At 38.5% G+C, this 25,786-nt stretch overlaps 1 protein-coding gene across 1 annotated transcript in view; it reads left to right on the top strand.

The window, feature by feature from the left end:
- The first annotated feature begins 9,471 nt into the window (after nt 1-9,471).
- The window catches only part of CPB1 (carboxypeptidase B1 (tissue)), a 20,113-nt gene continuing 3,798 nt past the window's right edge, over nt 9,472-25,786 (top strand). Inside the window, exons 1-9 of the mRNA XM_010073593.1 lie at nt 9,472-9,542; nt 9,649-9,724; nt 11,312-11,436; nt 13,699-13,798; nt 15,290-15,391; nt 16,165-16,266; nt 18,583-18,693; nt 18,792-18,882; nt 19,632-19,834. Coding sequence (XP_010071895.1) covers nt 9,472-9,542; nt 9,649-9,724; nt 11,312-11,436; nt 13,699-13,798; nt 15,290-15,391; nt 16,165-16,266; nt 18,583-18,693; nt 18,792-18,882; nt 19,632-19,834 — 981 coding nt within the window. The remainder of the gene's footprint in view (nt 9,543-9,648; nt 9,725-11,311; nt 11,437-13,698; nt 13,799-15,289; nt 15,392-16,164; nt 16,267-18,582; nt 18,694-18,791; nt 18,883-19,631; nt 19,835-25,786) is intronic.

The following is a 25,786-nucleotide window of genomic DNA, read 5'->3' as shown; positions in this document are numbered from 1 at the left end:
AAATTTAAGTTATAAAGTAACCAGTGGTATTTTGAAGTATGGGCTATGCAAGGCATCAGTTAACTACAAAAAAGATCAAGGTACAAAACTGACTAAACCACTCAGCCCTACATCTTCTCTATCAGCTGATCAAGACGCAGTTGCTCTGCAGAAATATGCTTGTGTCAATTGTGGTCAAAAGCAAGCTGATCATAAGTTTCTGATGCAATGCCATCATGGGAAAGCCATTGCACTGCTACGGTGTGTGACATGAAGTGCTGTCAGGAGTTAGGAAAGCACTGGTGCTGTTAAGCAAAGCCTCTAGTGGTTCCTCCTCTGAAATGCCAGTTTGGTTAGCCACAGTTAGAAGCAAAATTTCAGACTGAAACAGCACAGAGGAAGGCAGTGAGAAATGGAGTGCACGCCTGTCTTCCAAAAAAAAAAAAAAAAAAAAAAGCCAAATGCTTTGGTTTGTTTAGTCTAGCAAAATAAAATCTGAGATAGATAGGATTATTCTTCATAAATACATCACATAAAGGAAATGAAACTCTTCCAAAACTAAGGGATAATGCTGGTACGTGAATAATTATCAGCCTATCATGAACAAATCAAGGTTATAAATTAAAATGCATTTTCCAAGCATCAAAGGAGCAATGATCAGAAACAGTTTTCCATAAGGAGTAGTGGGAGCACCAGGCTAAACAGACCTAAGGTGGCACTTGGTATGTTTGTGAACAGGATAACAGTGTGGTACGTGAGAGCACAAGGAGCAAACCTGGTTTTGAAGCACAAAGATCCTCTTCCCCTGGTGAACTGCATTACACAGCTGCTGATTTTGATGGATTCATTAATCTGGAATATCAAGGGAAACAGATATAAGACCAAATTTTTGTGTACATTGAACATCCTGGAGGTCTGTAAATTACTTTTTTTTTCCTGCTTTTACTCTGTTCTGGCAGTTTAAGGGAGTTATTTACCTAAATAATACATAGATATACAGTAAGTAAACATTAGCACACCCACCTCGGAGGGTATCTGAGCATGCAAATATAAATTCTTTACCAATGACAACCACATTTTTCTAGACACAACTACATCTGTTAATGAATTGAAAGTCTGGTGATAGTGCAGTAGAGACAGGATGAGCCTTTCCTAATCTCAGTCTCCCTACGAATTCTTATTCTCAATCCGGCTTCCCACTTCTTATCACACTTCAAAATTTCTTATCTCTGTTTTATATCTGATCAGCCAGGGGATAAAAAAAATCCAGGTGGAACTCAGCAGATTCAGTTTTTAAAGACTGTTTCTAACTTTTCTGTTCAGCGTGTTTTCCGAACTGCTTTGTCACCAAATTTGACCCATTGCTTTTCCATGAACCTGATGATACCTTGATGCCAAATCTTGCTTAAAATGTTGGGTTTCACAAACAGCATTTTTTCAGCTCAGATATCCTCACTTTACTGATAGGAAAGTGCTAAGTCGGAGTAATTGTCTCACTTCTGCCAGACTGTACAATGGAAATGCAGAGGATATTACAGCAACCTTTAAGATATCGGTTTCAGCAGGCATGTTAACAGTTACCCTGAACCTGCAGAAAAACCTGCATCAGGACTTAAGCTCGCAAATCTGCCTTGATTTGCCTGTGCCATGTGGCCTCATGAGCTCAAGAGCCTGAAATATAAGGCAACGTTGCTCCATGCTCTATGAGTGCAGAGGGTTTATACAAGTTTGGAAATATCACCATCCCAACAGACCCCTATAAACACTACCAGGATAAAAGTATGAACAACAACTCACCTTGAAAACATCTGAGGGCTTTCCATCTGTAAAAAGTCTTAGAAAGTCTATAAATCCACCCATCTATAAAAGATCACCAAGTTCTGCACTGCAGGACCAATGAATCCCTATTGGATTTTTCATTCAAAATGGAAATCAGAGAACAGCAGTAGGGTAAGCAGAAGCAGATTTTTTTTTTCCCTTGGATTTAGGTATTCTTTCAGCAGTGTTGTTGGTCAAACGCCTCGACTACAAATTAAACTACCACTGAGTATATAACAGCCCTTGCCTATATATCACAAGAACTGTAAATCTTAAACATAAATAAAATAATTTTAAAAATTAAAATCTAAATATATGTTCCATTAATAAATTATTTTCATGTGTTATTTACTGAAATGATGATGAATCTCTCTAACAAATTCAGCTCTGCACTTCTAAGTTTAAATTAAATGTTAATGGCCAGCAAAGCACGTAATAAAAGAATGGCCTCTCCTTCAGTCTTAAATACCTCTATATTTAGCATCATTTGGAAGGCTTATTCTGGGATAGCATAAATGTCTCATGGATACTTTTCCTGCCTGTTAAATGTAGGAATGGTCTGTCCCTCTTGTATAATGTAAACCCCATTGGCTTGCTCCACATGCACCACTCCTGAAGAACAGGGCTTTTACATTAGCACATGATGAAATATCTGTCTATAAAGACCTTAAAATGGCCAGAGAGAAAGGGGAAATTTTCTGCATTTTGGAGGTACTGGGATATGACTGACAACTTTACTGGATTTTATTTCTATTTTTTAGCCCTGACAAAACCTCTCGGAAGCTTGTTATTCAGTGAGGGGGAGATATGGAACATCACAACCTGTTCTTATTTTCCTGCAGTGAATAAGGATTACCAGCTTCTTCAAACATGTGAGAAGTTCCAGCAATTTACCTAATTCAGAAAACAGGCTGGGACAAAGGCAGCATAGAGAAAGCAGATACCTAACTAAAAACTGCATATGAATCAGAAACAAGCAAAATCCCAAAGTTCACGTGTTCTGTTGTAAGCCTTCAGTGAGAAGGCAAAGTCAAATGTGAGCAACATAAAATGAACAAACCAAGAGGCAGCTTTGCTTAGGTAGGAAATTCTTTGGCAGCAAAAGAGAAAAAAAAAAATTCCGCAACCCTTCTACAAGCACTCTGTTGCACAGTAGTAAAAACCAGCTAACCACAGCAGGGAAGGAACTTATCGTTCCCTATGAAACACCTCAAGGTAGGATTATGGGGTTTTATAGAAAAAAAAAATAGTATTTTTATATATAAAATTGATTTTATGTTCCATATTTTAATATGATTTTTTCTATCTGGTCAGGCTCTTGGACCAGATCTTTTGATGACATTTGCATCAAACCAGCTGCCCTGTGTGGCTGGAGTCCCGAGTCACAGAACAGCACGGGTGTGACACGCTGGCTGCAGAATGCAGCATATGGCTTTGGGATACCTGCACTACCATTTCGATGAAGCACTACAGTAACATTTTCACATCAAAATATATCTTTTTTGAGAAAATGTTTCAAATAATTCACAAAAATGTAAGGATTTCAGGTAACTGTGATGTTTCAGGAGGCAGGGAATCAAAGCATGGTCTCTCTCTACTCCTCCATCACTGCTTCCCCACAGATCTGATTTCAGGGTTGGAAGCTGAGAAGTGCAGAGAAATGTAAGTAAGAAGCAGAGATAAATTAATAGCGGAAAGCCTCTGTCTAAAACTGGACCTGCGTGGTCCCAGTGTTTAAAATACCTGTATTACAGGCTATAGTTTTACAAACTGTTTCCAATCAAGTTGGTAAAAATAATATTGTTTGCATCATGCTCTACTGAGCAAAAAAGCAGAATAATTTAATTTAAACATCCAGACTTTCATGGGTGTAATACAGCAGAATCTGGACACTGACTTTAAAGCAGCTATCTTATCTCTGATGCCTAAACATTTCCATGTGTGCAGACAAAAATATTTCCCAAGAATGTTGTTGTTTTATGTTCTGCAGCTTGCTTCTTTTTTGCTTTGTCAAGGTCCTTTTCATACAAGTTAAACAACAGAGATGTGTCCAGATATATTAATGAAAGTGAGATTAGACTATGACTACGTGATGAAGTTGTTTGCACTCTATATGTTTTTCTTTGTTCTGTGAAGCCTACTGTTTACTGAAAAATAGCAAATTATTCCTATCTTGAGAAGTCCATTTAGTAATTGACCTCCTCCTATGAATAAAAGGAACTTTTCACGTAGACAAAAATCCATACCTCATCAGGTTTCGTTCCACACGCTTCAGTAGCAGGAATTTGATTTCTTGGTTTTTTTTCCCTGTGAAGTCTCACAAATAACTAATACACTTACTTAAATCAGATAGGTTCTCCTCTCAGTTTGCACTATGTTTACTTAACTTGTTCACAGAGGAACAAAGATTGACAAGAGTAATTAATTCAGTTTAATTTGCTACCCTATACTATTATAATGAATAAGTTCTCACTATGGTTTTTGCAATTAGTGTGTTTTAATAATGGCGTCCAAGTATAGATTATTAGTGCTTTGGGCAGAGTTTTGTGAATACTTCTGATCAAGTAAGAACCAGGGGTCTTTTCAAAAGGAACATATTGTTACATGAACAAATTGATGTGCAAAATACCCAATTTACTTCATCTATTTGGACTTTCTGGTTCCGTGTTTTCACATGATCTTTTGTTGTTTTTTCCTTTTTACAATATGACATATGAAATCTAATGCCAAACTCTGGCAGAAAGTAAGAAGGGAACTAATTTTAATGATGTTTTAAAGTATATGTTTTGTTGGGGAGGAAGTCAGAGAATTAGCTTAAGTTCTACTTGATCGCAGTGGAGTTCTTTCTTCTGCAGTTTGTGAATTTGGGTCACTTCAGTAAATGTGAAATAAGAAAGTTTACTCATTTCTAAATGGTTTTGTTTTTCTGAAATGGTAGAACTTCCTGACGTTTGCCCAGGTATAAGAGCAGTTGATACAACCTGCCTCAGCAAAGGGCACAAGATTTCAAAATCATTCAGAACTGAAGGTAACTACCCAAGCACTGAGCTTCAAACTTTATCAAGTCTACAGAGGAAAAACAACCTGTACAGGAGAATGTTCATTATTTACATCATCCGTGAAGGCCAATACATACAAAAAGCAAAACAGAACAGTAAATTACACAGCAATCTGTAAAAAGAAATTTCAGTTAGGCCTAAACGTGGAATCAAGCTCCTCAGTCCACTGTCTTCCTTGAACCTTTCTTGATGATGTTTATTTATGCATCCTGGACTCTCCCATTTATCATCTGTCTTTACTCCCACTCATAGTGATCCTGCTGTGCTGTGTTAACTCCAATATAGTGTCACTATCTGGATCATATTTAGCTGGATGAAATGGAGATACATCTGTCTGTCTAAATCTTTCTGTTAAGACTGGAGTTGGATGATTGCACACTGACAGCCTGATTTACCTTCAGCCCCTGCAGAGCCCAGAACGGGAACTGGGGGAATACTGAGAAAGACGACATGCTAACAACTCGCATTAGATATCCTGGAGAGGCCTCCACAGGGGGGCAGATGCTCCTGTATCTCATTACAGAATAATTCTAGCACTGCATCAGCAGCATCTGGTTCTGGCATTGCTGGAGATGTTAAATAGGTGTAAATGTTGTACTGATCTACACCAGAAGAGAAACTCCTACACCCATCAGATATTGTAAGAGGATGAGAATTAAAAGTTTCAACTGGCTTCTATTAGTAAGAGCACTGAGACTCTAGTTACACCCTTTTTTAGATTATGAACTTTTCACAGTAGGTGTGATCTCTCACTACATACCACATGCTAATTTCAGTGCCTTAAAAATTGTAAGGGGAAGAACATTATGCTTTTTTGTGTCTTTGAGCTGTCACTGAGTCCTGCCATGACCCTGCCAGCCTTACAGATGCCAGGGAATAGACTTGGATATGAGAACACGCCAGACTCTCGTACATGACAGAAAGCCCATCCCAAGGACAAGCTAATTAAGCAGAAGGTGTCCCTAACCAATAGTTTTGAGGTCAGTCCTTCTCATTGCTTCATTAAATATCTTTTTTTCTGCTTGGCACTAAACAGATTCTCAGTGCTTGGTTTCTGGGAATTCTGGCACTGCCAATACCTTTACTCACTGCTTCTGTTTCAGTATATTTCACACTTTTCTCAAGCAATAAGAATCTGAATGTATATGGTATATACAACAACTTCCAGCTAGGGATATAAAATACTTTCTAAACACTAAGCGATCCATGCATTGATCATATAAGAAGCTGCAATACATTCAGTCTTAATCCCAACTACTAGGGGTCAATGGTAAATATATGATACCTATTTCACAGCAGATACCTTGGCAAGAATCCAATGATCCTACAAAAGAACAGTTACAGGTTTTTCTGTTTCTCACCGGATAAGTCAATAGCAGAAGTAGAAACACATACCCAAGTCATGAAAGCTACCTTTTTTCCCTCCATACCCTAGATTTGCATCTGCAAATGTGAAGAAGGAAAAAAAAAAAAAAAAAGAAAAAAAAGAGAGATATCTACACATAGCTACCAAAAGGCTAGGACATGAGCATGTCCCAGGGCACCAAAGTTGAAAAAGGCTTTGATGAATTAAAAGATGCAATACTAATAATATATAAATACAGAGAAAGTACCAAGGAAGCTTGGAGCACATGCTGGATAGCAGATTCTGCTGATCCAGGCCTCTTCAAAGTACTTTCAAAGGTCTTCAGAATATATTTAATAGTATTCCTCTTCAAAACTAAGTTTAGCACAAATTACCTTAACAAGTAAATGATGATTAGAGGGTCCCCATAATTCTGACACATGTGGCTGGTCTGAGGCATTACATTACATCATAAGCAGTGTTAAGATTTGGGCAACGAGGAGTTTCTCACCAATCTTTTAGAACAAGATAAATATCAAACAATATTAAGAAGATAAATTTGTCAATCAAGGATTACAAGAACTGAAAATATTTTGTGACTAAAAGATAGCAGGCTTTTTAAAGCATAGCTCAACAAACTGTCTGGTTCAGGAAATCTGTATCTACTGAAACTCCTAGGAAAAGAGACATTATTTATCCTCAGACTTTTGGACTCCATTTGATAAAAAAATGGGATGAAAGACTTCATAGGATAAAGGATGCTTCTGAAATGCTAACACTGATGTGGATTTTTTCCTTTTATCTGTCTGTGGTTAGCCTTCATAAGCTTTTCAAAGTGGAGTTCCAGAGTATTTCTATTTGTAAAACTGAAATAAGAAATTACTACAAAAATGAATTTCAGCTGGAATATAGCCAATTATTAGCATCAAAACTTTTTACAGCTCATGTCATTAAACACAGGGAATACTCTTTGTGAGTGACAACATGCTAGAAGGCTTTATTTTTAATCATCAAAAAAGCAAACAACTGCAACAAAATTGCAATAGCTGACACTTTTTTTCAGCTGTGCTCACCTTAAGTAGAAGAAAAAATACATGTCCTGAAGGAAATTACTGCACACCCTCCTTTTGTGATTCAGCTGGTTTTGTTACTTTCTTGATTAAAAAAAAATAAAATCTTCCTTCTGAATCTTTTTGAAGATATAGGTAACACCTGCCTCTGCACTCAGTGTTAAGTAGTGAAGGCCAAGGTTTACTCAGCCATGGCCAGTTGATGTGCTGTTGGCTTGTAATCAGATGCTAAAAAGAACAGATGGCTTAACCAAATTTAATTTGCTATTTTATTTATCCTTATGCTGCTGCTTTATCATACAAATATTAAACATTCATATTATACATTTAGAAAAACAAGACAATGTTTAGAGCTAGTTTATGAGCTAATCTGACAAATAACCATCAATCCTGAGGTGCAAAATAAATCACTTAAGTAGGATTCCAGGTCATTAGTTTTTTCTGATCTAGTCTGGGATGGAAACAGCAAAGACGACCATTAGAAATTATAGCATTCAGTAACGCTTGCCAGCTCAGTAGTTGATGGCAGTAATGCTGCACCAGTGACTGTCTGGAGAAAAAAAAAAAAAGCATACAACAACCCCCCTCCTCCCCCCCATCATCTCTAGCTGCATGAAAAAGTAAAGAATTTATTAAAAGTAAACTCAAGCACTGAAATCTGGCAGTCTTCTATTTCCAAGAAGCTTCTCAGTGCTCAACAGGGAATGGTGACATCTGCAATTTGTTTGATTACTTCTTGTGATCATTTATTCATTGCAAGATCTGGGCTTGATCATCTCCGCATTATTGTCTTAGCAGTGTTCATGGGATCAGACCATTTTATCTGATACCATAGATCTCATAATAGTAAAATTAAAGCTTCTGAAGTCTTTGCAGTATTGTTGTGGCACTCTGTCAGAATAACTCCTGCTGTCATCCTTCTTAGGAGACTTGACTCTAAGTAAGATTATTGTTGGGCAAGAGCCTGCAGTGCTACAAGTTAGGTCATTAATTGTAAAGTTCAAACCCTATGATTTGTAAAAGACAGTTTTGGATAAGCAGGCTCAGTGAAGTTTTGGAGTCTCCTTTTAGGAACATGTTCATCATGGGTCGTATTGTTGAGCATAAACTGCTGCATTTTTGGTACATTGATTTTAAAACTATATTTCTAGGTATTCTGTATATAAGGCTGCTGCAGCTTTACTGACTTGACTCCAGAGAACCTCATAAAAATTAGGTACAGCATCTGATACCACATTCATTCTTAAAATGGTCATGGACAATTCAAATTTCTGCACTTTGAAACTGTAACTGTGTATTTTAATCTGAGATGAATATATATTAATTTTCTAATAAAATTTCACCTATGATATGCATATATGTAGATTTCTGCAAAATAGCAGACATGGAGTCAAAGAACATCTTCAAGATTATCTGTGTCTGAATTTGCCTGGTCACTTGGGCATAACAGAAGAGAGAACTGAGCTCATAAATTCCATTCTTTATATATTTATACACTGGTTCATTTAGAGGCTCCCTGTTGAAAACATCAGTCTCCTCAGGACACAGCATCAACAGACAATTAACATTACATTTAATGCCAAGTACTCATTAATGAAAACTAAGCAGATGCAAGTGCAGTGATGCAAACACCGTTGTTTCTCAGATAATTTAGGCACAACATGAAAGGCAAAGCTAAAAATGCTTTTGTATGACTACATATTGGTACATCCCAACTGTGTTTCATCTTCCTGTGTCAAAGTCAGCCCATATTGTACAGGCAGAGGGACAATGCTGTGTGACTAAGACCAATCACACTGCAACGACATCTGAGAGACATCTACCATTACATAAAGTACCAATAAAGTATTATAAAGTTTGTGATCCAGCAAATAAATGTTTGCAAGAAAAAAAAATTTAATCGAAAGTCACATAAACAGAAAAGAACAAAGTAAACTAAATTCACTTTCTCATATCAAGAGTTTAATCCAGTTCAAGTAGCAAGACTCTTTAGCCAGCCCCCCTTGAGACTTTCAGCTGTTTTCACAGGTGCGGAGTAAAACACACATCATAAATAGTATGCAAATAAAGCAAGGCCAAAGGAATGATCTATCAGTTGATCGGTGGGTTGTTCTGGTGTATAATTGACAAAAAGCAGGACAAACAGGTTATAAAAGCAGCACAGAGGAACTGAAAACCTGGTTGTTTTTTTTTAAAAAAAATGTGGGCGCTCCTGGTTCTCCTAGGTGCTGCAGCTGCTTCTGCCCACCTGCAGGATCTTGCCTTTGACGGGTAAGAGCAGACATCACATTTTATATTTGCACAATTTCTTCTGCATGAGCAAAAGCCTTTCAATTGACTTACCTGTTTCAAATCCAATCTTTTTCTCCCCTTTCAGGCATAAGGTGTTTCGTGTGATTCTGCAGAACGATGAGCAAGTGGAAATAATCAGTTCCCTTGCCAGCAACATGCAGGTAAAGAACTTAAGGAAGGGGCTACATTGCATTTGAAAGGAATATTTCTCCTGTTGTTCAACTAACGTATCTTTAAAAAAAAGCATGCTACTGAATTAAAGACCTAAACTTGATTCCATTTGAGTCAGCTGGAGGGTTTCTTCAGAAGGAACAGGATAAGGTGACAAAGCTAAAGCTATACAAATACATTCCAGTACCTTCCTAGAAAGTCTGGTTAACCTAGTCTGAATATCAAAGTGCCCACCCGAATTTATTAATAGAATAACTTAATCTGAAATGCTCTATAGAGTGTGGGGTGCTTTCAAGAATGTGTTAGGTAAAACATGGAAATTCCAGCTACTGTAACTTTTACCATAACAGGCAAAACACTCTGCTCATGTAAATAATCTAAAAATCCATACTCGCAACAAATTGAACTTATTTTCTTCTCTGACTTTACAGCTTCCTTTCTCTCCAACCACGCTGCATGTTTCTTACTGACCTTCATGTAGGTATATGATGACACAATGACATGAGAAAAAACAATAAAGACAGCAAATGTGTTTTCAATATTTCTCTTCAGCTTTGATGTTGTAAAATAGCTGTTGGTGAAAAAGACACCATTATATGTAGGATGAAAGGATGGTATTTTTAACAAAGTACAGATGTGGAGAAGTATCATCAACAGTCTAATATAGCATGCTGAAACAGTATTCTGTAGAAGAATATACTATTGGTACGGTGCTGACAATATTAAGAAAATTAATATACCATGCTTGCTTTTAAGTGTGTATTATAAAGGAATTGATTGTTTTGGTTTTCTTTTAAGTAAAGATCTCTCAACTACCATTGTTACACAAAGCAACCAGTCAGGACTGATGTAGTAGTAGTATATCCTGGAACAGTCATCTCACTTGAAGACACATCGTTCGTGAATATGCCCACCAGCCCCAGTCTCCTTTACTTTCAGGAGATGAAAGACACTAGGTTGGCAAACCAGCTTTGCTTTCATTGGCTTTAATAGGATGTTAAATCCAGAGGTCCTGAAGACGACTGCAGCAAAAATAACTGTAATAGTAACAGCACTGTCATTTGTCCACCCTAAACAAAACATCTTCTGAAGGCAGAGGTTCCTCATACCTACTTTAGTGAACTGAGTCTTAAAAGCACTCATACAGACAGCAGTCTTTCGAAGCTGATTTATGTAAAATATTAATGTAGTGTCCCTCTGCTACTGAGTCAGGAGTCCATTTCTGTCTAACGCTTATAGGCAAAAACCTGCAATGCAATCTGTACGCAGTATGAAACTTGTAAAGGCTGTTACAATATTCACAAGAACGTATCCACTCCGATGCTGTCGAATATTTGGCATTTGTGAAACTGTCAATGCCATCTCCAGAATTCTACCATACAAATTGCAGGGCCTAATAAAATAATCTTAATCAATTTTCAGTTAAAATTTAGGTTGATACTTCTGACAAGCAAGGTCAGGTCAGTGTAATAGGACAGGAATGAAATTTGGTATATTAATAGCCATCAACATCACCCACCTGAAAGTCCCAGCTATATGTATCTATTTGTTTATATATTCATTTGACCTTCTTTCAGGTTGACTTTTGGAAGCCAGACTCTGTCACACTGGTGAGGCCAAACATGCAAGTTGATTTCCGAGTTGAAGCTGACAAGTCTTTTGAGGTTGAAAATCTTTTGAAAGAAAGTGGAATGGAGTACAGGTAAGTTTGGTCCCACTACTGTATTTTGTATAGAAGAGTAAACACTAGGGAAAATGTGTTTGATCTTTTCATACTGGTCGACTGATCTTCCTGTCACAAATTTCATCCCTCCTGTGGATGCCTCTACTGGGTTCAGCTTTCCTATGGCGGTTCAAATAGACTGTAGCTGCTCTGCATTGAAGGGGTGAGGTGAAATGTTGATAGACGTAAGAGACTATTAGAAAACTGAAGCCAGAAAATGTTGAGCCCTAGGTGCCACCATGAGGGGAACCCCACTGACTTCTGTAAGCTGCAGAATGATAGCTAGAGGAGCAAAAAAACCCCAACTGGTGACAAAGAGAAGACAGTTGCCAGGTGAAGGGCCAAGGGAGTGGGGAGAACAGATTCCCAGGACAGCCTTGGGCTTACTCAAGTCACACAGCAGATCCATGGCAAGGATTTCTCCAAAGAAAGAGCTCTTAATTGGCTTAAATACTTCCTAACTATATTACCCAGAAGTAAAAAAGTCCTGAGTTTCCATGACTGAATACAACTGCAGCATAAATAGAAGGAATAGACCACACTGCCACATTATACAACCCTGAGAATGGAAACATTGTAGTGAGCAGCACTAATGAGAGGGTAAGGAGAAAAGAGCAGGACCAGACAAGTGCTTCTACTTCAGATCTTCCAGTCACTATGCAAGCATTAACTGAGAATGGTAAGTTGACTTTGGGCTGGAGCGAGCCGGTCTGTCTTCATTGCTCCTTTTGCTCCATCTGAGCATTGCAAATCGGCTTGGCCCATCTTGATTATCAGGCTCCTTCAATGTATAATGGATATTCTGTCAACATCATGTACTCAGACACTGAAAGCCAGTGTTACTTGATCAAATTCTCATTACTCCATTTGGCTGAGTAGAGAGTTTTTATGTCTCAGCCCGGTTGTTGTTGCCACCAGACCAAACTCCTTCATTGGACACCACACAGTTCTGATGAAACATAACTTTTATGATCTGCTAAATCCAAGGATAATCCATCCCTAAAGTTACCAGCCTCATGTTAACCATGTCTGATTCGGATGCCCCTGAGGGAACAGAATCTAAAAACGCTCCAGAAGAAATAGTGTTAAATAGTGCCACAGCCCACGTACAGCATAGGAATCCAGTTTCTGTGGAATTTCCTCTTTGGCAAAGGAGGAGTTACTCTACATGTGTTAGTTTTTCCTGTAATATTAATGAACTCCCTCAGGTCCATGCACAAATCTTTTGATTGCAACAAAGGCCACAATGTCTGGAAGGTGTCCCTGACAAACTTGCGTGGAGTGTCCTTGTGACAACCCAAGCTGTTACAATTCTTTTGAAGTGCAGTTGCAGTTCGTGACACCATGTCAATGCAGTCATTTGCACTGTTTGTTCTGAAGGCTGGTGGTGCCTCATAAACTGGCCTCTTGCTCTTCTTTCCAAATCACAAATGATCAAGGACATAGCCTGGATGAGTGAGATTTTTAAGAATGTTAAGACAAGCACTGGAAAAACAAGAGGACTTAATTTTTTTTATAGCCAAGGTTGAAATATAAGCAAAAGGTCCTCAAGAGTATGCTCAACAATGAGTTTGTGCCTTTGTGTCAGTCCCAGAGAAAGATGAACAGTAGAGATCCAACCCATCCAGACAGGATGCTGGGGTTTTCTTGTCAGCGTGTGTTCTACTTCAATAGCCCACCTCATATGCAGTGAAATAGCTTGGAGGACGGATAATACCACCTGCAATAGAGGTGTCAAACCACACGTAAACTTTGGAAGCTTGGTTTGACAAATAATTTAATCAGGCAAATATCTGCTGCATGGGAGTGTTACATCGCTGCAGTCTAACTGTCCTCCCATGGCATACGTTCAAGGGAGGGTTCTTTTCTTGTTGAGGCAGAGGCAAGCTGGAAACATGGGGTCAGCCCAGAACTCATTTTCTATACACGCTCTGTCTCAGCGTTGCTATTTTTCCTAAAGCAAACTGTTGTCACCCCGGACATTTGTTCGTATGGGAGTAAGTAGGCAGGTACTAATTAGGAGGAAGCTCCCTGCTCATTCTCACAGCAAGGCAGGAAGTAGGATGAAGCTTGAACCTAATGTATCTGATTTTCAAATGCATAAATAAACCCCTCCACATTTCACTTCACAATCCATGTGGCCTTTGTTCCAGGTAGGCCCTGAAATGTCTCTCTGGTGCTTACTTTCCTGCTAGCAAATTGTACATTTCTCTTTGCACTTTTCATGGTGTCTTATTGCAGAGTTCTGATTGACAACCTGCAGGCTGCACTGGATGCCCAGTTTGACAGCAAAGCTCGTTCGACTGGACATAGCTACGTAAAGTACAACAACTGGGAAACGGTAAAGTCTAGAAGCTTGCCACTTTATTAGCTCGGTACCTTAGCCTCTGTAGTCAAAATGGCTTCTGGTACATTTTCAGTCTTCTTCTCTTTTCCTCTTCTGTTCCACCCATTAATATGATAACTCTTTCTCAAACTCTTCTTCCTCTTCTCCTTTATTGCTCCTTACCAAGTAAATCTGTATAACCCATCCCTCTACACCTATTTCCTCTACTTCTGCTCCCAGTGCTGCAAAGAAACTCTGGAAGAAATCCAATGACCAGGCTGACATGCGCCACTACTAGTTTGCTATTTCCTGTTCACTCCTTCTCCCATCTCCTCTGATAGAAAACTTGATTCCATCCCTTGCCCAAATTCTAACTCTTCATTTTCCACCATAAGCTCTCCCCTCCTCCCTTCTTTTTTCACAGCCATGCTCATTTTTCCTGACATGTAATCTTGACCATGTCACTTTTCACATCTTTATAGTGGCTCCTTGTCATCCATTGCATCACAGTTCTTATACTTAAAAATACAACAATCTCCCTTTCATGTCTTTCCTTGCAAAAATCTTTAATTTTTGTACTCGTCATTGCCCACTAAGTGCCTATTACGTTTTCAAACAAGAAAATTCGTATTTCCTCTCAAAGTGCTACTTTCAGGTCATATACAGAAAAAATCTATTTTCTTCCACCAGAACTCTCCTAAAAAACAACTCTCCTTTTACAAGTCTATTTAAGAAAAAGAACAAAAGCTGCTCTGACTCTGCAAAGGTTATTGGTACGCAAAACCCACCAACATCTATAATGTCAACTGTTATTTCTAGTATTCTCTTGCCAGTTTGACTAGATTTATCTGCTGTTTCCTGTGTTTTTCTTAGTTCATTGATAGCTCTTTGGGCATTAAATACTTTTTTCTGTGGATGTGACAACTTTTTTGTGAGCTTCTGAAGGCCCCTGTAACAAAGGGAATCTGCTCCTATATTAAGATAATAAAGGCTGATATTACTTCCCTTAAATAATAAACAGAATGAAGGAGATTTTCTTTCTTTTGTATCTGGCACTGATGGACTGTTCCTACAAATCCCTGCCCAGCATTTCTGTCAGTAATTCAAGTATGATGATGAAGAAAAGAGCCACGAAACTGAAGAACATTACAACATGTAGAGGATTTAAGGCATTCAGTCTACTTAGCTTAACAAGAAAAACAGTTTTCTTTCGTTAAGAGAGTTTAAGGGTTGACAAGGTCATAACTATATAGGGTTAGCATTCAAACAGTTTTGCAATCCAGACATACCCTAGTGAAGTGTTTAGCTAACTTCATACTAGAAAATCTTAATTCAGACAGATAGCTCTAGTACAAGTAGGAATTAATTATTGGAAATCTACAAACTGTATTAAATATTAGGTCAGGTTAGATGCTCAGAAAGACCATTCTGGCTTGAAGTCTGCGAGTTAATTACTTTGAATCTGAGGACAGAGACGTCAGTAAATTTAACCTCCTTATTAAACAGATAGCTGCTTGGACTGCTGATATTGCTGCTCAGAACCCACACCTTGTCTCTCGCAGTGTAATTGGGGAAACATACGAAGGACGGCCAATGTACCTTCTGAAAGTAAGTGCTTCAATTTCTTTGTACCAGACTTTTCCTCTATTAACCTCCACAAGATTATGATATCTATTAAAACAACAATGATGCTAAGACAGTAATATACATTTTTCAGAAAATCTGATACATTTTGTTCACTACTACTAAGATTTTTTCACCTTTTAATATTTTTTAAAATTGAGCATAATAAATTACGATTTCAGACATAAAAATTTAACCACACTCCTGAGAACTATTTGAATGATCATCTACCCTTACATTCTCTCCATCTGGTGTTTGTAAACCCATTTACTCTAAACGGATCTAAAAATGTCAGTCTCCCTAGAAACAGGCAACAAACTTGTTTGTGTCTTCATCATATATAATTTTCTTGTATAATTCTTAGGAATAAATGAGATACCATACCTTAGATAAAGGTGAAAGGATAAAGACTACTTGCCCAAAATTGCATAAGCATTTACAATAATATATCAGTCAACAAACAAGATCAACTCTTAGAGACACTACACAAAATAAATCAACAGTGCAGAATAATCAAATAATTGAGGGGGTGGAAGCTTATCCACATCAATAAAAATGAAATTATTAAGAGTTTATTGTTTTAGCTTGAATATCATGGTTAGCTACAGCTGAGAGCACTCCATAGATTTCCATTTAATCAAGGAACGCTATATTCGTATAAAGTTTGATGTTTTAGGTCAGCAAACTGACTGACTTGATTTGCATACAAATTATTTTGTTCAAGACCTGGATTTTTTGTTGTTTTTGTTTTTTCCTAGTTGGGAAAAAGTGGTCCAAACAAGAAGGCCATCTTTATGGATTGTGGTTTCCATGCAAGAGAGTGGATCTCCCCTGCTTTCTGCCAGTGGTTTGTGAAAGAAGTCAGTAAGCTTAATGATGAAAAAGTATTTTACAAAATGTTTAAGAAAATCTTAAGTGAGCAGCAAGATCTGAGGCCACATCAGATTGCCTTTTTACCTCTAAACACCTGTCTGCACATCCTTTCTTTCACCTCAGGTGGTCAGGGTGTGACTACTTAAACCAGATTTTAGTGGTGGGACCTGTAATCTTTCAACAGCTTAAGACTACCTAAAAGCATGTGTAAGAGGTACTGACAACTACAAAGGTTATTTATACAGTCTATAAATTCCCTTTTTGATCTGTAGTCAGAGGAAGGTGAGAGACAAGCAAACAGGTCTAGTAACACTATAAACATAGTCGTGTTCTTTACATAGTCATAAGGAGTAGAGAATAAGGAAATTCAAGGACACACCAGAGGCATCTGAATGCACATCAGAACAGCTGTCTTCCTATAGCATCAGGTGCTGTATTCCCTGCAACCAGCTTTACCCAGTAAGGCAAGAGAGAGGGTGGAAACCTACCCTCAGCTAAGCACAGAATGCACTGAAGAAATGTACCCAGGAGAGGAGGAAGGCTATAGACAAAGCTCCCTGAATTCCACTCAGGAAGAGGGAATCCCTCTAGATTCCCTAGAGGGAACCCCTCTAGGGCACATCCCTTAGAGGTGCCACTTCAGGCTGTACAGAATGGTTTCTAAAACATGAAACCATATTCAGGGAAGAGTTGTGCAGGTGAAATTAGCTTCACTTCAGGCTGGGATACTTTAGGCCTTGAATTAAACAATTTTATCTCGTTTGCCTTTTCCTTCTCCCCACCACCAATATAAAGCAGCTGGGAGTTATCAAATGCTGCAGAGCCTTCTCTACAGGGAAGAGGTATATTGCCCCTCAGCAGGGGGAGATCAATCAATTTAGCAGAACAACTCACTGACTGGATCTCAAATTTTGTAACAATACTTGCTTGAAGATTAAAAAAACCCCACAAACCCAGAAGCAGCAGCTGGGACTTAAATCCCAAGTAGAAGAAAGCCAGAGTACACGAGCAAGCCATGTTGGCAGAGGCCTCAGTGGCAAGTATAATCTCAGTCTTATCAGACAGCCATGCGGTTTTGTGTAGGGAGCAGTGGAAATTGAAAGTGACATCTCAGTGGAGTCAATGGGAATGTGATTTCATTATCTCCTAATAAGGCTGCAGACAGTATGTGCTACCATTTTTCTCTTAGCAATTCACGTCACTACAGCTGTCATTCTCACTGTCTGGTCACTTAATTCATGGGTGTACCCGACACCAGCAGTGGCTCTGCTCAGTGGATCCAAGTGTGGATAGGCAGAAGTGCTTTAAAAGCGCAGTCCTTGGAGTGTCATCAGCAGTTCACCTGGGATTGCTTCTAGACATAAATGTAAAAAAAAAACCTAGAGAAAAACATGAGCAAGGTGGATTTCTATGTGTATCTCCAAAAAAACAAAAAACAAAACCAAAAAACCCCCCAAGCATAAAAAAAAAACAAAACAGGAAAAAGCAAGTTCTAGTGATCTGAAACTGCTTTTCTAGATTCTACATCCAACCTTCTCACTTACTAGTTACAGGAAAATAGATGTCTTTCTCCATTGCATTTCTCACCGTGTTGTCCTTTACAGCTGTGTAAAGCAAACATGGGTGCAACATACTACCTAGAGCAAATGTCTGTGATCATTACGTGCTCCCTCGACACTGATATAAATCTGTGAACGAGCATAAGAAGTGCCAGGCTATGAACAACTAGGATATACAGGTTTATGGCAGGAGTTCTGTTTGTTATTCAATGTATGTGTCTGGAAAAGTGCAGGGAATAATCTGCCTCCCTATGAATATGGGCATCCACAGAATTATGACTGGAAGTGTGTAAGGATGGTCTTTGGAAATATTCTCTATAATTTTGGTTATTAATTAAATTTCTCTGTACAACAGATATAAAAAGATGAGAACAATGACTGCACCCAAACCTTTAATGTGACAGGATGTAAGGAGCATATATGGACAGGAACTTCACTCTGTCTTTAAACAAGAAGCTAGTAGTTGGAAATCTCTTTCCAGTAATTTATTATCCTGTTCAAAATCAACATTACATTACCATTATAATTTATCAGAATGAGATGGCTTTCTAACAGCAGTGTCATTTGAGTCAGTGTAAATCCTCCAAGTAGATGCAGAGCTGCCCTCTCACATGGTGGAGTCACCTGGATGACTTTGCCCACCACATTCATTAATTCCTGATCCAGACCCAGGCCTTTAAGTACACACAGGAGATACAGATCTATGAAGGCATCATCGGCTTTTTTCTACTTTTCTCCAACTAGGCTGTTGAGACCTACGGAAAAGATACTGTCATAACCAGACTCCTCAACAGCTTGGATTTCTATGTTTTGCCTGTTCTTAATATTGATGGTTATGTTTACACTTGGACAACTGTAAGTACATTCTTCTTTCTCCAGAAGAGTATTGCTGGAAAAGTAAATTGTTAGAACTTTCTCTTAGTTTTGATCTGTGCTTCACCATTCTATTTCAGGACCGCCTGTGGAGAAAGACACGCTCTCAAAATGCTGGTAGCCGTTGCATTGGTACTGATCCCAACAGGAATTTTAATGCTGGCTGGTGCAGTAAGTATCTCCTAACAATAGCTGCAAGTGATCATATAAAGGTGCAATAGTCAAGATGCTTAATTATAGATTTTCCCTACCTGATGGTTGGTCCAGCTCAAGCTTGAGTGAAGATGACCAATACAGCATTGTGGAATAGCTTGTGTTCAATTTCTGGGGCAGTTTTTGAGCAAAAAAAAGACTTTGGTTACTAGCATCATCAGTCTGCCTGCTTCTATGAACATATGTATACGCACACAGATGTGCACATATATATACCTACATACACATATACGCACACGTATACATACACACACACACACACACACACACACTCACTCTTCTGAGTTCTGAACAGAAACCAAAAGAGTTTGCTTTTGGTTGGTTTCACTCAGTGGAGAGGGGTTTCTTTTGAGTGGTTTCCACTTGGCTGGTTCCTGGAAGCATCCTAGAAATGGGGAAGATATGCAGGGAGAGGATTGTTAAGTACTGAAGCAAATCAATATCCCAAATCACTTAGATAATATAGGGCTTTACATCAATATTCATGTTCTTCCAACTATGCACACAGCACAGGGCATATTTATTTAATACTATGTATGTCATGTTGCCCAGTGTCTTAACTATGCAGTAAAATATTCTCTCCTCTGAGATGGCATGTGTGTCAGTAGGATTTCCAAGGCTTATCATCTACAAAAGTGGTATAACATGACTCTCCTAACAACCAACTTTTTTCATTAAATACTCATTAAATTCACCTTTCTTCCCAGCTACTGGGGCCTCAAAAAGCCCCTGTGCAGAGACTTACTGTGGCTCTGCACCTGAGTCTGAAAAGGAGACCAAGGCTTTGGCTGACTTTATTCGTGAACATCTTTCTACAATCAAGGCATACTTGACGATTCACTCCTATTCCCAGCTGCTACTGTTTCCTTATTCGTATACTTACAATTTACCATCAGATTATGAGGAACTGGTAAGTCTCTTTCTTGTTTTGACACAATGAAAAGAATAAGTAAAAATCATCACTTGCTATTTAGATCCATTTAACTTCAAGCAGTTCCTTTAACATCTGGAAAGAATCTGCTAGTTTTTGAAAACACTTCAGTCTTTCATAGTAAGAACAAGGGAAACCATGATGGCTTCAAGATAGTTCAAGCACAGGATAAACCCAAGAGTCTTATTTAATTTCCACATACACAATGAATTTGCCACAAGGTCAGGTTTGTCTTCCAGTCATGCTATACAGATCTCCACTATGCCGTGCAGCGCAGCTTCTTCCTGACTTAAGAGGTTGCTGTGTATGGAGCTTTAATACATTACATAGAAACACCGTGCCCTGTAAGTCAGGATAACAGCTTGATAGATTGCAATAACTAAGAAATTACTGAACTGGTATCATCAACAGCAGACAAGGACCTCTGTGTACCACTTCTACCACTTCCTACCAAACCTGAGTTCTCACTAAAGTGGTGAAATGCCTGTTGATACAGGTTCAGGACAAGGGAGTTTTTGTCAAAAGTATAATTAAAAACAGTTAGATACAAAACAGGTAAAGAGATCTGTTCTGAAGCGTTTCTAAACAGGTCTGGATTCAAACACACCTTTTATTTGAAAGACGAGAGGATGACTGTGGTGTTTTAAAGGACAACCCCTCCTTTATTCATCCTAGAGAAAGGCCACACCCTAATGCCATTTAAGTAAGACAACAACAGTATGGAATATATTTTTTTTATCCTTAAAAACAGAGAAAGGGGTTAAAACTATTAAATGTGTATAAAAGTTGTAAACATTTTATAAGGCCAAAAATCAACATCATGAATATGACTACAGTTCTCTGGCATATTAGCAATTAGAAGCTGTTGGCAGGGAAAACAACATAGCAAACCAAAACAAACAAATCTTTATTTCCCCCTCTTCCCTGGATGCTGCCAAATGTCCCAGGCAACAACACTGTGTGTTGCTCTGCTGCACAGGTTTGACAGATTTATGAGTGCTCCTCAGTAGATGTCATGATTCTGAAGCACAAATACAAACAAGGGCCAACAGTGAAGTTTCTTGTTGCGCTTTTTACAGTTTAAAAGAGAGGATGAAAATACGATGAGGACCTTGTTTTCTTAATTTATATTCCAGAAATTTTTAATTGCAATTATTCCAGGGAACTGTAGTAATTTCTTGTCTTCAGGTTTTACAAAAGCTTCACATTTCAAACATTGCAGTTCAGTCTAAAGTAATAAAACAACACAAAACCCTTGAAACTGCTTTGTTGCCAAGATCACAAAGTTCCCATGTGTTAAAAATTTGCATGACATTCTGCCCAATTTTTTGAACCAAGAGCAAATGTGAGGAAACATAACTAAAAGTACAGTATGTTTCTCACAGTATTAAATGGAAAAAGTTTACATTGACAGCTTATTATTAAAACAATCCTTAATAATAAGAAAGAACCTATGTGCTTTTCTAGGTTTTCACATGATTTTGTTAAATTAAAAATTTATATTAGCAATGTTCTATTCTAATACACAGTAAAATTTAACGAATCACCCATACTAAGGTTCTACAATTTTTATCAATAAAAACTCTCCTTTCCTGCCATAGAGGACAATTCTGCTATTACCATTCATCATAAAAAAATAAATAGCTCAGGTACGCAGGCTATATATTTCTCTTCAACCATTTGAGTCCACTTTGTAAGTTAGTTTTTACAACATCACTTTAGCCTATATTTTAAATCAGGCACAATGATCCCAGAGGGAGTTCCATTATTTTCTGCTACAAAGCAATCACAAATCTCACCACCATGACAAAGTGACCTTATGGCTGTTTTTCCCATCTTAATTAAGGGAAAATATTTCCTCTATTGGTGATCCCAACAAAAAGACAGCAGGACCCCAGAGGTGTTCAACTTGTGCAGCATCTGATTTTAACAAGGGAAGACTTCTTGCCAAAAATCCTTCTTTTGCAGGATGAGATCAGAGTATCACCCAATCAACACTGCCTGTGGTTGGGGTAATTAAACAGAAAGGGCTTAATTCAATCCAACGGCAGTGAATTAAATAGAAGGACTGACTTCAACAGGCTCTGGGTCAGGTTCAAAAGTGCAGCTTTTCAGGTTACTTCAAATAACTCAAACACATTTGTTTAAGCTGTGACTAAAGAAAATTTAAGATTTTCAGTCAACAATTGTTCTTGCTTGAAATGAGACAGCTACAAGAAGAGGTATTATTTTGTATGCCAATTGTGTTTCATGCCTGAAAGTTTTGTCCAGAGTTAGCATTTAGAGAAATGCTGAAGAATGAGAATCTCAACTTTTAACATAAATTGCTTAGGCAAATAAAAGGATCATAAATCATTTTGCAAATGAAGAAGCAAAACGTATAGTGCCATTACCTTATCTTAGCTGTTATTTTTACTCTGACAGATCTAACAAATTAAAGGAAATATACTTGCAATTTCTTATCTCTTTCAGCGAGCAACTGGACATGTGCTTAAACAAAACCTCACATGTCTGCTTATCATTAACAACATTTTGTTCCATTAGATTTCATTAAAGGCACCATAATACCATGGGGCTTATGCTACATTCCAGTGTCTGAGATATAGAAGGGCACAAAAATTGAGTAATTTGAGATTTAAGACACTAAGTCTGCATAAGAGAAAGATCTAGAGAATTCTTGGACCTTCCTTTCCTACAAGCATACTGAACAGCCTGTCCTTAGGGTTCGAAAGACCTTTTCTGTCCACAGCCTCAAGAAATCAACAGAAGGCATAAAGCTCTTCTGGTTTTATTTGCCAGGTAGAAGAGGGCACTCTGAGAATCTCAGACATCTATGCTCTACTGCATTGCTATAGCAAATCAGAAAAAACTCAAAGTTACTGTAACTTACTTCGAGTCAGGGATTAGAACTATCCCCAACCACCCCCAGCCCTGGGGTGTAAAACAGGATGAAAGTCACATATGTCCCTTCCTTCCCACAACTTCACACTCTTGTCCTTAGATGCAAGAGGATCTCTGAGGATCTCAACCCCCCAACTCACAAGGATTTCCCCAAAAGTTTTCTCCCTTTATTTAGAGTGGATGTTTTATTCCTCCCACGACACCCCCTGGGGTATTGCACAAAACTTTCACTGTTACCCAAACAATACTTGAACAACAAAAATAAAAACACCCAAGACAGGAAAATCTAGGTCAGGAATTTCTCAGAAGTTACACAATATTCTTGTGATGACACCCTGAAAGAAATATGTATTCCTTCTGGTGAATCACATTTTGCCTGCTTCATAATCCTCTTGACTCATTCTTTACTATACCCTGGAGTGTTCCCCTGCATGCAGAATACACAATTGAACCCACCTCCTAGAGAGAACAGAAGCATTAGCTTTTCACAATTAAAAACCATGCTTGGCAAGGCCAGTACCTCTCCACATCCCCAAAAGATTCTTTTCATCTTTATTTTACTATCCACATTTTTGTCATCTTGCAATAAAGAGCTCTGTATTTAATCACAGTTGTCATAAACAGTTTAGTCCATATTTTTTAATCAGTTCATGTTTTGGCCTTAGCTTCTTATTAGGTCACCCTATGCTTTCCTCATTCTCAGCAGACAAATCTAGCTTTATCAATTCTTGTTTGTATTTGAATTGGCTCTGAACTATGGTTTGATAGAGCAGAGGAATGTGCATCAAGCCCTTCCTTCCTTTCCAGGTTCAATTCCATCTCTCAGTTAAACAACAAACTCAGTGCCAAATACACGTCTGCAGCCAGCTCATACTCGTCAGATTAATGTATGTGTATTATTACCCTGTGGTAGGCTGCAGAATATTGTATTAATTTACAAACCAAGATAATTTTCTAGACATGGGATTTCAGTTTGCATGACTTGAATGCATACTAGCCACATTGGTTATTGTTTCAGCTCACTAAACATTCCCCTTCCATATTGGGTTGGTCTAGCATTTCATTTCCTCTTGAGTGCTTAAAATAGGATACAGTAGAGAGAGGAGATATGTCCAGAGACTGTGCAGCCTGCAAGAAGAGTGAATTTCAAATGTATTGCATGACTTTGTGAATATCCATCTGATTATTTAACCTGATACCCAGGCACAAAGTCTTTTCACTCCTGACTTTACTCCTGACTGTGTTTAAGAGATATGAAAACCTGTGGATAAGAATTTTTGAACAGCAAAAATCCTATCATATGAGAGACTTGAACATGCCAATGAGGAGCTGCAGCCTACGCTGTTGTCGTACCTGTGCTGTTGCAAACTCTAGGGATTGTACTACTTGTTAGAAGTAAATATTGGTAAAGACAACTGGGAAGCACAACAAACAGCAAAGTGGGCAGAAAAACAGTACTTGGAATTGGCTTCACAGCCCCTCCACAGAGTTTGCCACTACAGATGTCCCACAACAGAACTGCTCTGTACTGACAGTCTTACAATTGTGAAAAGGATGCTTTTAGTAGGAGCATCTTTCAGATGAAGCTCATGTATGAATCTGTCTGAAGGGCAAGAGTCTCCAACAGGTGTAGGGCACAGTCCCCTTAACTCAGTCACACTGGAATCACCAGGGATCGATTTCTTAAGCACTCTGTGAGACAGCCACAAAGAAACAAGCTTGCAAAGAAATAAGAAGCATCTACTAAAGCCCTCCACCTGGCTGGGTTCCCTGGACTCTTGGGGGAGATACTTAACGATGAGCAACAGCAGAGTAGTGAACTAAATTACACAGCAGTCATGGACTCTTTCGAGGGGAGTCTGTTTTTATTGGCAAAACAAGAAGCCTCAGAAGTTTAGCTTCACTTGGCTAAAGCTAACTTTGCAAAATCCACATTTTCAGACTTTCATTACAAGGAAGTTGAGGGTCGCTTAAGCAGCACCCGAGACCGAGGTGAAGTGAAAATACAGTTTTCCCCTTTGGGCCGAGCAGTTTGCAGTCCAGGGAGGGAAGAGAGCAAGAGGTCCAGTCAGTCAGTGCGAAGGCTTCTCCAGATCCCTGTCAGGCTGGGAGGGCAAAGGGAGTTGTCCACAGGCAGCAGCTGCTTCATCAGCATCCCTGGAGTGTTTTTAAACAGCCACAATTTGCTGGCAAATCTCGCCTGATGATACAAGAGCAAAATGAGGCACATGCTCCCATAAAAATTACCTGTTAACACACAGAAGATGCTTAGTCTGGTAATTTATCTTGTTAGCTCAAAACTCTAGATGTGGTGAGAGAAGCCAGTGATGTCTCTTTCATTAAAAGCTAATAACTGAAAAAATAGGTTTAAAGGTTGTGAATTATGTAAGATAATGGCAACTGAGAACACAACTCTGCTGTCTCACTGGCCCATGCACAAGATCAAGCAAAAATTAGTGATTGCTGTGTAAACACAAATGGGTGATCAGCGCAGGGAGTACCACCTGCTGCATGGCCAGCTCTGCCAGTTCAGTGGCAAGTCCGAAGCTGAAAAGCCATTTCTGCTCCCAGTTACAAGGTATTAATTTGGAGTTATTTCCAGGACTTCGAGGCGCCAGTTGTTTCTCTGCTACTATAAGTCTTGGCAAAATTTTCCTTGCGAGAGAGGGATTCTTAACAGTAAAACAAACAAACAGACTCCAAACAAACCACAATTCAATTAAGCCAATTGTGTAAAGAGATCTAGAAAAGCACTCAACAGCAAAGAGTATCCTCAAAGGTCAAAAAGATACCAATGTTTCTCCTTGCAGTTGTATTCCAAATATCATACAGGCTTGAAAATGCAAACCACTTTTCAAAAGCTAAATATCACCTTCCCTTTTGGAAAATGTTGGGTATTATTTATATATCTCTGCATAAGTCTCCACGTTATTTCTTTTTTATGGAGGGCTTTGAGTAATTGTGCTATTAAAAGAAAAAAAATTAAAATTTTCCTCATATTTTGTATTTATACTCACAAGTATTTACTTA

The sequence above is a fragment of the Pterocles gutturalis genome, unplaced genomic scaffold, assembly GCF_000699245.1.
Source record: "Pterocles gutturalis isolate BGI_N339 unplaced genomic scaffold, ASM69924v1 scaffold24852, whole genome shotgun sequence".
Classification (NCBI taxonomy): Eukaryota; Metazoa; Chordata; class Aves; order Pterocliformes; family Pteroclidae; genus Pterocles; species Pterocles gutturalis.
This window is presented reverse-complemented; position numbering and strand designations above follow the sequence as displayed.